The 14,356-nt window shown below is 44.4% G+C and overlaps 1 protein-coding gene across 1 annotated transcript in view; it reads left to right on the top strand.

Moving 5' to 3' along the window:
- LOC309560309 (protein Niban 2-like) overlaps window positions 1-14,356 on the top strand; it is a 156,661-nt gene that overhangs the window by 128,470 nt on the left and 13,835 nt on the right. Inside the window, exons 8-9 of the mRNA XM_082263925.1 lie at window positions 1,258-1,362; window positions 11,866-12,028. Of these exons, the coding sequence (XP_082120051.1) occupies window positions 1,258-1,362; window positions 11,866-12,028 (268 nt within the window). The remainder of the gene's footprint in view (window positions 1-1,257; window positions 1,363-11,865; window positions 12,029-14,356) is intronic.

Consider the following 14,356-nt stretch of genomic DNA (forward strand, 5'->3'; position numbering starts at 1 on the left):
ATGTTTTTGGTCCCCAAGTGCAAAACCTTACACTTCTCCACATTAAACCTCATTTGCCATGTCGTTGCCCACTCCGTAATTTTGTCCAGGTCATTCTGTAGGATATCTGCTTCATGCTGTGCAGTTATTGCCCTGGCCAATTTTGTGTCATCTGCAAAAACTGATAACGAACTACTGATCCCTTCCTCAATGCTGTTTATGAATAAATTGAACAAGGTTGGTCCCAGGACTGAGCCCTGGGGCACCCCACTTACTACCTCAGCCCAGTCTGAGTATGCGCTGTTTATTACTACCCTTTGGACACGGCCTTTTAGCCAATTCCGTATCCAAGAGCAAACCCTGCTGTCGATACCTGCAGACCTTATTTTATAAATTAAGCGCTTGTGGGGAACTGTATCAAACGCCTTAGCGAAATCCAAGTACACCACATCCACTGGTCTCCCCCTATCTAGCTCACAGCTCACTTCCTCGTAGAATGCTAAGAGATTGGTTTGACAAGATCGCCCATTTGTAAACCCGTGCTGGTTACTACTGATGATGTTGTTGTCTTTAGCATACTCTACGATATAGTCCCTTATCATCCCCTCCAAAAGTTTACATATTATTGATGTCAGACTGACAGGCCTATAATTTCCCGGGATATGCCTCTGGCCCTTTTTAAATATCGGAATCACAATAGCCTTCCACAAATCCCCTGGTACATCTCCTGTCCTAATACTGTCAGCAAAGATCAGGAACAGTGGTCTAGATATAACCATACTGAGTTCCTTGAGCACTCTCGGATGTACGCCATCCGGGCCTGGTGATTTGGTGAAGGGACCCTTTACTTTTGGTCATTTATTTATAAGAGCTTCATATAGAAGCTTAAACATGGCCCCTGTTTGTCAGAGAGCTGACAAATAATATCTTCCATATTAGATGTTCTACCCAACTGGGACACTTACTGATATCAAGGGATCCAGCACTCAACATTCCCACTTTCCTAGCAATAATCTGATAACCGTTGTCGCCTACCCACTCTAAAAAAAAAATAAAAAAAAAAAAAAAATAGAAAACGTGTCACCTTTGGAGTGATACTCCTCCGTTTTTATCTCCCTTGGGTGAAGGGAAACCTTTCCAATGGGTACACAGACAGCAGTAAAACCTTACAAAGGTTCTTACTCTCCCCCATTCTGTCCAAAATAAATTTCTTCCACTTGAAGATGAACTGTGTTAAGACTGGGCCTGCACTAAACTGTTGTATAATATATTGAACAGGTCCTCAGCAACCTGGTGATGGATGAAATTCTCCCTGATCTGAAGAACACCATCGGTCCCAGACTCCGAGGAAAACCTCAGGAGCGGCAGAGGACCTGGCTGCTGGTAAGTTAAGGAAAATGGAAAAATAGCACTGGAAACATAAGGTCATTATATTCTAAAGTACTGATGTTAATGTAGGTGATTTGGTTCATGGTCAGATGGCTTCTACACCGCAGAGGATCCCCATGACCTGTAGTGTAATGTAACAAAAATGTGGGTTGAAGCCCCACAACACTGCTAAAAGGTCCAGATACAACTTAATTCTAATAATGGAGACATTAGAAAGAGGTGCTAACACATATTGGGGGTCCAAAATTGCTTCCTTCATCGGGGCTTGAGATTGAAACCAATATAAATGAACTAGAAGTGAATGGGACCTTTAATTCTGCCAGTGTGGCACGCCAGCTGCTAACAAGACCTTTCCAAGCCCTGATATAGGGGAGCGGTTTTGGACTCCTGAAACCCATTGCATACCTTCGATTGTCCCCCTGACCGATATTAGAATAAAGTCCTATCCGGAGCCTTTCAGCCTTATTCATACTTGCCTAGAAAAAGCCACTCGCGCCACGGGGTTAAATAACTTGGGTTGGCCTGATCTATGGAATAAGCTGCTGCCTCAAAAACCCTTAGAGGTGAGTATCTGTAAATGAACAAGTATAAGCAGCGCTAGATCCTCCTACCTACTGTGAACATAACAATAAGTGCAAAAGTTGCTGTGCAAATATACTGTAATAATGGGAATTAATTATTTAATCAATTTAGCATCAGTGAAAATGCTTAAAAAGTATTAACATCCAATGAATAATAGAAAGTGCTGTGCTTGGTCAGGGCTATAAACACAATTGATACATAAATGGTAAACATGCGTGAACTGTAAAACATCTAAAGTGCAGTACAAAAAGTGCATATATGGTGCTTATATAAATAGTGAATAAGGGGCCTGGAACAGTGCAAAAACAATATGCAGTCCAAAGTGATAAGTCCCTTATGCAGATAACAACAGCCCAATGAAGGTGACTATGCGTGTTCGTGGACAGTAGTGGTGGCACCCTCCGATTCACCGCCAAACTGTGGTAAAATTTCAAACTTGATCTTAGCTGGCATATGTCAACTAAAGATCAATATAAGCTTAGGGGTCTCCTTGCGCTGAAAGGCTGGTGTCCCGATGGATGGATGCCTTTCCTGTCCGCATTTTCAGAGGGCGAAAAAATGAAGAGGGCTCCTCATGGTGTAGTAAGATTAAAATAATCCAATTTTATTAAAAATATATTAAAAGATCCAGCAGACACTGTATTATATATTATCTGGTACCCTTGCAAATTGTCCTTGATCTCCCTGTGTAGCAGTCCTGGGAGCCGCGCCGTGCCCGGAAGTAGGGTAAAGCGGCGTGCGTTTCGTCACTGGAATGACGTCATCGGAAGCTGTACTTGCGATTACCCGCAGAATACTCCGCAGCAGTCAATGCGAACAGGTACTGGCGGACAGCCCCATTAAAAGCAAGGGAAGCCTGACAAACGCTTGCAGCTATCTACGGCTGCTCTCAGGTAATTTCTGCATGATCGATTACATGCGAAGGGCCACGTATAGCTGTGGGAGTGGTCAAACTCCCATTGCATTCAGTGGGGCTTCCTGCCCACAGCTATTCACGAGGGCCCCCTCTGAGTCCCCCACAAGTAATTGCAGATGGCCCGATTTGCGAGTTTGAATAGGCTTTAGGGCAATGTTGTGGCTCTTTAATTTACATTTGGCTGCTGGTGAGTCTGGGTGAGGGGATCCTTTGGGGACCACTATGTATAAATATGGCTCAGTCAGACCTATAGCTTGGAAAGGTCCATTATTTCCATGGAGTAGGAGTAATTGCTATTGGACATATTTTTAAATATTTACTTAAACTTTGTAGGAACCTGTTAGATATGTGGATATTTGACACCCCCTTTGTTCTGTGTCTCAACATGGAGCAGGCTTCCTGTGTGAAAGTCAATGGAAGGAAACAGCAGGCGAATTATCGCGGTCCCTTGTGGCTGATGATAGCGGACAATGGACTGATTGCAGCCAGTTAACTTAAATACAGTTTAATATAGAATATGCTGCACTATTTTATTTTTTACATTCTTTAGTTCCTGATGGGACAAAGTACATGTAGTCCTAGGTGCCCTGTAACTAGCTGTAACATTGAATCGGGTACCTTCCCCTTAAAACACCAGCAAGAGAAATGCAGAGGTAGGTGAGAATGATGCATATCGCCCACTTCTGCATATCTCTTGCCGATCCTTGCCTCAGAGAAGTACTGGGAGCCAGAGACGGGGGGCTACCAAGAAAAACAGCAAGCTCCTTGCTAGCTATGGTGTCCGGCGGTCATGTGCCAAAGTGGGGGGGGGGGGGGGTATGACCTGTCCAACATCTCTGCTAGTGCTTCAGGACACCTAGGAAGATGGGACAAAGTACTACATGTACTTTGTTTCAGTGAAAACTTGCTCTCATAAATATTAATAATAAGCTTTTCATATGTAGATAAGAACAATGAATGAGAATTGGGTGGAGAGTAATTATCAGAAAAATTGCAGCACAATCCCCTAAAAATTGAATGCAAAAAGTAAACCAAGTCTAACAGGGAAAACCCTGTAGGCGAGAAAAAAAAAACAGGGATTTTATTGTGACATAAGAACATCAAATGAAAAAAAAATTTATAAAAAATTTAGTATAAATTTTATTAAAGACATAATGATAAAAACATCAAATGACAATGCAACATCTAAAAGGTGTATCATATAAAGTAACGCATCCTGTAATGTGATGGATCGATGCGTTTCACCCACACGTTGGGCTTCCTCAGGATCCGGATATGTAGCACACTTTTCCAGAAATAATATATACACTATAAACAAAAACACCACACCAAATCTCATCAGCCCAGCTGCGAAACCTATATATATATACTATAATATATATATATATATATATACTATAATATATATATATATATATATATATATATATATATATATATATATATATATATACACTATTATATATATATATATATATATATATATACACTATTATATATATATATATATATATATATATACACTATAATATATATATATATATATATATATATATATATATATACTATAATATATATATATATATATATATACTATAATATATATATATATATATATATATATATATATATATTATAATATATATTATATACTATAATATATATATATATATACTATAATATATATTATATACTATAATATATATATATATATATATATATATTATAATATATATATATATATATATATATATATATATATATATATATATATATATATATATATATATATATATACTATAATATATATATATATATATACTAGAGAGTACACACAATATATAGCCCGAGGAGGGGATCACACAAACCCCAGCATAATAATTTACCCAGACGGAAATAAATACCGTTAAATAATCAGTGCGAATAGCACAGAGCCAAACAAGCCTCTCACTGTTAAACACCACTTATACTTTTATATTGCCATATCCAACAGAAAAAGAAAATCCATATGCAGGGGAAAGTAACACCAACACCATGTATTCGGCCAGCTGACTGCTAACAGGAAGCGTGCTTGGTGTTACTTTTCCCTGCATATGGATTTTCTTTTTCTATTGCACCGGTATTTATTTCCGTCTGGGTAAATTATTATGCAGGGGTTTGTATGATTCCCTCCTCGGGTTATATTGTGTACTCTCTAGTATACTATCATAGTTATAGGGGGGGGGGAGTACTGCGATTCAAGGATACAAATACAAAAACCTTCAGTGTTTAGCTCCCCCCCCTGAGCCCGATCTCAATCCAGCAATGTGCATGAGACCCTTGGTTCTCCTAGGTCTCTCCTTCCTGATCGGCTGAGATGCAGGAGCCATTGGCTTCCACTGCTGTCAGTCACAGCCAGTGAGGTGGGAGCGGGGCTGAACCGCCTTCTCTGTGTCTTATGGACTCGGAAAGCCGGCTCAGGAGCGAGCAGGCACAAGGGCCGTACAGCAAGCAGCTTGGGGGTACTCGGCAAAGGGAAGGGACCCTGGGAAGAGGGGGATTGGGGCTGCTTTGTGCAAAACTACTGGACAGAACAGGTATGACATGCTTGTTAGTTTTTTTTTTAAATACAAATTTGTCCTTTATAATCACTTTAAATGCTGACCATACATGTGTCAGTGCAGTCATTCAATAAAAAAAAAAAATCTGTTGCAATATTCTTGCATAGTTACATAGTTACATAGTGAGGTTGAAAAAAGACATCCGTCCATCCAGTTCAACCTATGATGTGTGTGTGTGTTTGCTGTTAACCGTACATTGTATACCCCTGTATGTTGTGGTCTTTAAGGTGCCCATTTAATAGTTTTTTGAAACTATCAATGCTCCCTGCTGATACGACTGCTTGTGGAAGAGAATTCCACATCCTTACTGCTCTGACAGTAAAGATCCCTTTACGCAGTTTAAGGTTAAACCGCTTTTCTTCTAGTTTTAGTGAGTGGACACGTGTCTTATTGTATCTCCTCTCTCTGAATAGTTTGTTCCTTATGCTAGGGTCGCCAGTACAGTATTTGTACATTGATATCATATCCCCCTCAATCGTCTCTTCTCCAGAGAGAATAAGTTCAGTGCTTGTAGTCTTTCCTCATAGCTGATGTCCTCCATTCCCCTAATTATTTTTGTTGCCCTTCTCTAGACTCTTTCCAGTTTCAGCACATCCTTCCTGAGGACCGGTGCCCAGAATTTATAGATTGGTTTTCATTGTCGGCTCGATCGTTTTGGACTGGTTTTGAAGAAACCACATTTGAAGCAGTTGGATGGCTCTGGCTGAAGTGATCACTTTCAGTTTTTAATAACAGGAGGTGGTGGGGCAGAGAGTCCAGTTTACAGTGCAAAATTTATAGCCAATGGGTTCCTGTGAATGCGTTTGTAGTGGGGCCTGCCTAAGCAATTCATTCAGTTTATGTATTGTGGAATAGGTCCTTATCCTAAGTAAGCAGCACAATGACCTAGAGGTTAGCACTAATGTCTTGCAGCACTGGGGTCCATGGTTTTAAATCCCAACAAGGACAATATCTGCACAAACGTTTATTGCTCCCTTTGTTCTTGTGTGGGTTTTCCCTGGGTAAGACATGCTGGTAGGTTAATTGCTGTCTAAACTGTCTCTAATGTGTGTACATAAGATAATTCCTTGAGGGCAGGAACTGATGTGAATGTGCAGTATGTAAAGCACTGCATAAAAATGTTAGCTCTATATAAATGCTTGTCATTTTTTGCAATCCCCAGTCTACCTACCCTCTCAATTTTTAAGAAGTTTAATGCTGTACTGTTGAAATTTGTTTGGAATTATAGGCATCCTCGAGTTCCACATTGTGTATTGGTTACCATTATTGCTTTAGGGGGTTTGGCCCTGCCCTGTTAATGCAGGTATTATGTGGCAGCTCTGCTCTCACAGGTTGCCTATTGGTTGGGAAAGCATAGTGTACATAAGGCTCAGCTCCTGGACGTTTGTTCCTTCCAGGGTCCAAAACAGTTTCTATATGAACCCCTGAATGGAAAATATGACTGGAGCAAGGGCCACCAGCCCGGTCAATGTGATAACCACATACCTCTTTGGGGGTATGGAGACTTTGCCCGAATCGAGAAAAATACGTGATCGTCTGGGTGTCTGGTTCCTGGGCCGTATTGTGTCCAATGGTGACCTAAGTTCCTATTTCCAATTATGTTCTCAATGTTTTCTGTCTGGAGATTACCACTTACAATTTCTATAACCTGGTCATGCCATCCAGGCAGTTTCCTGATCACAGTCCAGTTTCCTGATCACAGTCCAGTTTCCTGATCACAGTCCAGTTTCCCGATCACAGTCCAGTTTCCCGATCACAGTCCAGTTTCCCGATCACAGTCCAGTTTCCCGATCACAGTCCAGTTTCCCGATCACAGTCCAGTTTCCCGATCACAGTCCAGTTTCCCGATCACAGTCCAGTTTCCCGATCACAGTCCAGTTTCCCGATCACAGTCCAGTTTCCCGATCACGTCCCAGTTTCCCGATCACGTCCCAGTTTCCCGATCACGTCCCAGTTTCCCGATCACGTCCCAGTTTCCCGATCACGTCCCAGTTTCCCGATCACGTCCCAGTTTCCCGATCACGTCCCAGTTTCCCGATCACGTCCCAGTTTCCCGATCACGTCCCAGTTTCCCGATCACGTCCCAGTTTCCCGATCACGTCCCAGTTTCCCGATCACGTCCCAGTTTCCCGATCACGTCCCAGTTTCCCGATCACGTCCCAGTTTCCCGATCACGTCCCAGTTTCCCGATCACGTTCCAGTTTCCCGATCACGTTCCAGTTTCCCGATCACGTCCCAGTTTCCCGATCACATCCCAGTTTCCCGATCACATCCCAGTTTCCCGATCACATCCCAGTTTCTATAAAACATTAACATAGTATTAACAGTATAGGAAAGGTATGGCAAGATGGGTGGTTGGTGGGTACAAGGGCTAAGCAACTTGGTACAGAAATCCTATGCATATTGGCTTTGTTAGATGGAGGATTTCTGGGGAGGAGAACCGCATGTGTGCAAGAGAGCTTCAAATAAAACTAGCATTATTCTTTAAGTGTACCTCACTCTTCACAGATTGGCTACATTTAAGGTGCATCTTCCACTAGTTGCCCTAAATGCCATCTGCCACAAGCTGCCTTGTTTCATATTTTTTGGACTTGCCCTGTTGTGATACAACTGTGGTGATTGTGTCACTATCAGTGCCATCTTATGAGCATTAGAGGGCCCCGGGCAATGCAGTGCACTGGGGCCCTGCCTACACAATCATCTACGAGAATAAAAATGCAAATTATCGATAATGCTATATTTATTGGTACAGCAGTGCCAGGCTAATGACAGCTTCCAAGTTTGGTGGCTGAGTCCGATGAACACACACATGGATGGGATTCAGACTCGACAGCAGCGCAGGGTCGACAGGCCCTTGCCACCTGCTATGTTCGGTGGCAGGATGCACACGGGAATTGGGACTAATGCTTGGCTGGGGCAGGGCAGGTTGGGCCCCCCGGCAACTGCCCAGCGTGCCCATTCGGTAAGATGGCCCTGGTCACTATCTTGTAGTAGACTGGTTGTCCTGTTTATGAATGCCTTCTGAGTCATTAGTCGTGTACTACTTGCACTGTAAGGCTCCTTTCACACGGGCTGTCCGATCAGGTCAACCTGTCAGTTTTTCAGGCGGACCTGATCGGACCATACATTTATTCCTATGAAGTGGGGGATGTGTCCGCTGCTATCTGATCATGTCCATTAAATCCAAAAGAATGGTGGACTTATTCCCCATCCGTCTATGGCAGATGGGATCAGATGAAAATGGAAAGACAGTCCGTTTTCATCCAATCTCCTTATAGAGGAGAGCGGGACTTTTGACAGGTCCGATTCTGCACAGGAGATGGACCTGTCATCTGCCTGTTTAGCGGGGATGAGCAGAGCGATCCCCACTGAGCAAGCGGAGTCCGTCAAACGGATCCAGACCCTTTGAAAGAAGCCTTACTTGTCTCTCTTTCTACTTAATTGGCCCGAAATGCGAGTCATCTGTGATCGGCTTTATTCTCTGACCGTTTATCCATCATGTCCTGTAAAAGATTGGGTTAGCGGACACTTGAGGCTTTTATTTTGACTTCCTGTGACTGCTCCCTTTTCTGTTATATCTGTGTGTTCTACACAAAGCAGCTCTTATCATATCTCTGCACAGGGCAGGGTGAGATAGCAGCAAAGAACTGCTTCAGGCTGTCTCCACTTTGAGGACTGGCCCTAATCTAAATCAAATTGGCATATAGAAGAATACTGAAGTCCTGTATGAACTGTGCTAAGAGTCAGCTCAAAAGAAAGGGTCAAGAAAGTCTGAACTTTAACATTAATAATTATACAATAATCAATGATCCTGATAAAAAAACGTTTTATTGTATGGCTTTTTTAGTATAGTAACTGGTGCCCTAGCTTCTCATCTGGTGCTCAAGGCTGCACACACTGCTTACTTGACACGAATATTTTGGATAATATTTGCTGGGACAATATTTTTATTATTAAAAGTTCTTTTGGCCCTACTTCTGCGGATCACAGGAGTGTACTTTATTTTGCACTCCTGTGACCTGTTTTTAGGGTTTAGCTTGCTGTCGGCTGACGTCACACTGAGCTGCTCTAGACTCTGGAAAGATCCCGACTTCAAGGCCAGGATCCACCCAGATGGCTGGACCTACATTTGGCCCAGCCTCTCAGCAAGCCGCTGAGAGCCTGAGCCTGGCGCCCCCCCCCTCTCCACAGCCTGGCGCCCCCCCCCTCTCCACAGCCTGGCGCCCCCCCCCTTTCCACAGCCTGGCGCCCCCCCCCTTTCCACAGCCTGGCGCCCCCCCCCTTTCCACAGCCTGGCGTCCCCCCCTTTCCACAGCCTGGCGTCCCCCCCTTTCCACAGCCTGGCGTCCCCCCCTTTCCACAGCCTGGCGCTCCCCCCCTTTCCACAGCCTGGCGCTCTCACCCCCTCCACAGCCTGGCTCTCCCACCCCCTTCCACAGCCCGGCTCTCCCACCCCCTTCCACAGCCCGGCTCTCCCACCCCCTTCCACAGTCCGGCTCTCCCACCCCCTTCCACAGCCCGGCTCTCCCACCCCCTTCCACAGCCCGGCTCTCCCACCCCCTTCCACAGCCCGGCTCTCCCACCCCCTTCCACAGCCCGGCTCTCCCACCCCCTTCCACAGCCCGGCTCTCCCACCCCCTTCCACAGCCCGGCTCTCCCACCCCCTTCCACAGCCCGGCTCTCCCACCCCCTTCCACAGCCCGGCTCTCCCACCCCCTTCCACAGCCCGGCTCTCCCACCCCCTTCCACAGCCCGGCTCTCCCACCCCCTTCCACAGCCCGGCGCTCCCACCCCCTTCCACAGCCCGGCGCTCCCACCCCCTTCCACAGCCCGGCGCTCCCATCCCCTCCACAGCCCCGGCGCTCCCATCCCCTCCACAGCCCCGATGCTCCCACCCCCTCCACAGCCCCAGCACTCCAGTGAGCGCTGGAGGGGGGAGAGGAGAGAGACAGTAACTAAAGCCGGCCATATATGTGCCAACTCTAAGCTAGTTCAGCATGGACTGGCCCAGATTCGAACCATCTATTGGCAGGCTGCTTTTACTGAAGTAGATCCATCGACTGACTTCAGTACAAGCAGCCTGTCTGATTTTTTTTGCACATGATTATTGTGGACGGCTATTGCTACTAGCAGTAATCATGTTCTGCCAGCCGGGAAGACTTCCACAAGCAGAACACAATAGTGCTGCAGGAGGGATTTCCCCGTCAACACTGACACTGTAACTATGAATCAAGCAATTTTCTTTCCTTCCGCCTATAGTTGCAGGAAAATATATCACATCTATGGCTTACCTGCAGTCACTGGCTCTCTGCTCAGTGAAGACTGTGTACAGTCACTGGCTCTCTGCTCGGTGAAGACTGTGTACAGTCACTGGCTCTCTGCTCGGTGAAGAAGTGTGTACAGTCACTGGCTCTCTGCTCGGTGAAGACTGTGTACAGTCACTGGCTCTCTGCTCGGTGAAGACTGTGTACAGTCACTGGCTCTCTGCTCGGTGAAGACTGTGTACAGTCACTGGCTCTCTGCTCGGTGAAGACTGTGTACAGTCACTGGCTCTCTGCTCGGTGAAGACTGTGTACAGTCACTGGCTCTCTGCTCGGTGAAGACTGGGAAATGAGCAAGCAGCCGGGACAGAGGCAGCATTGGAACGATGCTGCATCCACCTAGGTAGAAATGTTTTTTGTTATTCCCGAACTTCTATTTTAAAGTATATCGAAGGCTTTTTTTTTTCCATTTTGGATAGCGTAGGGAAGGGTAAAACCCTCATCAGTTTTTATGCCATTTCAGTGTGCCATGGGATAGGTTCAAACACAACAAGAAGTGATAGGAAATTTCTCCAAATTGAAAAAAAATCCCATTGGAGGATTTCGCGTCTATTCCTGTTCTGTTGAAAACTCAACATTTTGCATTTCTTATCATTTTCTGGCCCAGGGACAGTGGTCACCAAGACAAATCAAGTAAATGTTCCCAACGGGAAAACGGAAAGCAATAAAAACCTGACAGAGGTCTTTACTGCCCACCAGTCTATACAAAACTTGACACGTTAATTTACTTTGGTACACTCTTGCACCAAATTCTGTATACAGTATTGGAAATTGGGTATCCCCAAACAAAAAAAAAAAATAAGCAAGAGGATTGGGAATTTTAGAAAAGCTGCAATTTTATGAATCCTCCTACTATACATTCACTGTACAATACAGTAGATGATAGATTTTTTTTTCCCTCTTTGAAGGCCTTTAATGAATGAGGTAGCCTCTTGTCTGATCCTCTGATGATGATAATCTAAAATATTCTGAAAATAAACTGTAAATATCTGTAAGCTTTTGTGAATGGCACCCATTTTTTCATCACCTTTTCCCTTCCGTTATTTATCCTCCTAAGATTTACTCCCTCTTTCCTCAGATTTCAGATACCGTGTACCGGATGGTGCATGAGCAGACCCGCATCTTCTTTGAGGGCCTTGAAAAGCGCTGCAATGACAAGAGAGCAGAGATGGAGAGTCAGATCCGAACAGACATGGACCAGATCATTACTTGCAAGGAACACGTGTCCAACAAAATCCGAGGTAATGACAAATCAGGCCTTGTCTCACAGCTTTCTCCTTGATTTTTCTTCTGTTGAGCCCTCCAAGGGCAGGTCCTATGGGAGAGTGTGAGAGAGTAAGGTAGGGATGTAACTACAATTTATGGGGCCACCATAGCAAAATATTGATGGGTCCCCCGGTATTGGCAGCTGAGTCAGTAGTGTAATTGATTTAACATACAGTATGCCTAAATGCAGGAAGAGAGAGGGTGTACCCCCTGGGACTGCCCATAGGCGTAGCCAGAACTTTTTTCGGTCTAGTCTCCTATTCCTGTAGGGGGCAGCATAACCCTACTGATATGGATCAGAGACTGCGTCTGTCAATGAACTTAACCACTTACCGACTGCCCGCCGCAGTTTTACATGGATCCTTTGATGTATTTTTAAAACGGCGGGCTATCGGCTTTCAGATAAGGGTGGTCCCAGCGGCGGATTCGCCGCGGGATCACCCTTACGGTGTGGCGGAAGAGGTGACACCCCCCCCCCCCGCTGCATCCTAGCCGTTTTCCTCGCTTACCGGACCCCCTGGCAGCTGGGAGAACAATCCGGTCCCGGATCCTCTGAGACAGGAAGTCGAGTGATGGCAAGATGGCCCCCCACTCAACTCTATGGCCTTGGAGGACCAGAGCGATGTCAAACATCTTTGCCTAGCAACCGGTTTAAAAGGCGATTTTTTTCTTTCTTTTTTAGTGTAGTTGTGAGGTCGGAGGTCTTTTTGACCCCAGATCTCACAATAAAGAGGATCTGTCGTGCCTATTTCTATTACAAGGGATGTTTACATTCCTTGTGATAGGAATAAAAATTATCAAAATTATCAAAATTTTTTTAAAAACTGTGTAAAAATATTAAATAAAATAAATAGGAAAAAAAAAATGAAAGCGCCCTGTCCCGGTTAGCTCGCGCGCAGAAGGGAACGCATACGCAAGTCCCTCCCACATATGTAAACGGTGTTCAAACCACACATGTGAGGTATCGCCGCGATCATTCGAGCGAGAGCAATCATTTGAGCCCTAGACCATCTCTAAGCTGGTAACCTGTAGAAATTTTTAAAGTGTCGCCTATGGGGAATTTTAAGTACCAATGTTTGTCGCCATTCCGCGAGCGTGCGCAATTTTCAAGCATGACATGTTGGGTATCTATTTACTCGGCGTAAGATTATCTTTCACATTTTGGAAAAAAATTGGGCTAACTTTACTGTTTTCTTATTTTTTTATTCAAAAAAGTGAATTTTTTTCCAAAAAAAAGTTGCTTTTGGAAGACCGCTGTGCAAATGCGGTGTGATAAGAAATATTGCAACGATCTCCATTTTATTCTCTAGGGTCTCTGCTAAAAATATATATATAATGTTTGGGGGTTTTAAGTAGTTTTCTAGCAAAAAAAAAAAAAACGGATTTTAGCTTGTAAACACCAAGTGTCAAAAATAGGCCTGGTCCTTAAAGTGGTTAAGAGAAAAGGATTTTAGGGTAAGTCAAAAATCAAAATTCTGTTTTTTAGCATCAACTGATATTATTTTACCACCCCAGTCGGCAAGTGCTGAACATTGTGGTTTAATATTTAGTTAAAAAAAAATTAAAAATGCTATTATTTTAATTGTATATTATTAAATATTTAAAATAGTAGGGATGCACCGAATATTCGGCGGCCGAACATTATTCGGCCGAAAATAGAGAAAATGGCACTTTCGGTGTTCGGCCGAATAAATCAAAAGGCCGAATAATTTTGAGCCGAACAATGTCTCACCTTCCTCATTGCGGCTCGCGGTCCTCTATTATGATCTATGTAAAAAATGTCCTCTGCAGTAAGTAACCCTCTGATAATGTATGCAATGATCCTCTGTAGCTTCCGCCCTGACCGCTCACCTTCCTCATTGCGGCTCCCTTCTCACACGCCGTCGGTGTCCTGTCCGGCCGCGAGTAGGGGGTGTGACGTCACGCGCGCGTCCCGCCCCCTGCTCCTGACTGGCGGCTCCTTCACACTAGGTCCACGCCCCGCCCCCCTGTTCGCATCTTTTGGCTCTGGCTGCAGTTGAGGTATGTGATGTGGAACTGAGCACATTTGGGGGAGAAGAATACGGTAGCTGGCAGCTGCACAAGCATTAGTGTGCAGACTGCCATATGTTGTTGCCACTTGCCATGCTAATTATATTAGAGTGCCCTATAAAGTGCCCCTTGACATAAAATGTGGCCATCAGCGTGCCCCTTATTTTATGCTAAGGGACATGCTGATGAGCATATTTTATGTTAAGGGGCACTCTGATGGGCATAGTTCATTTTAAGGGGTACGCTAATGGGCATATTTTATGTTAAGAGCA

The sequence above is a fragment of the Pelophylax lessonae genome, assembly GCF_965119305.1.
Source record: "Pelophylax lessonae genome assembly, chromosome: 7".
In the NCBI taxonomy this organism is placed as follows: domain Eukaryota; kingdom Metazoa; phylum Chordata; class Amphibia; order Anura; family Ranidae; genus Pelophylax; species Pelophylax lessonae.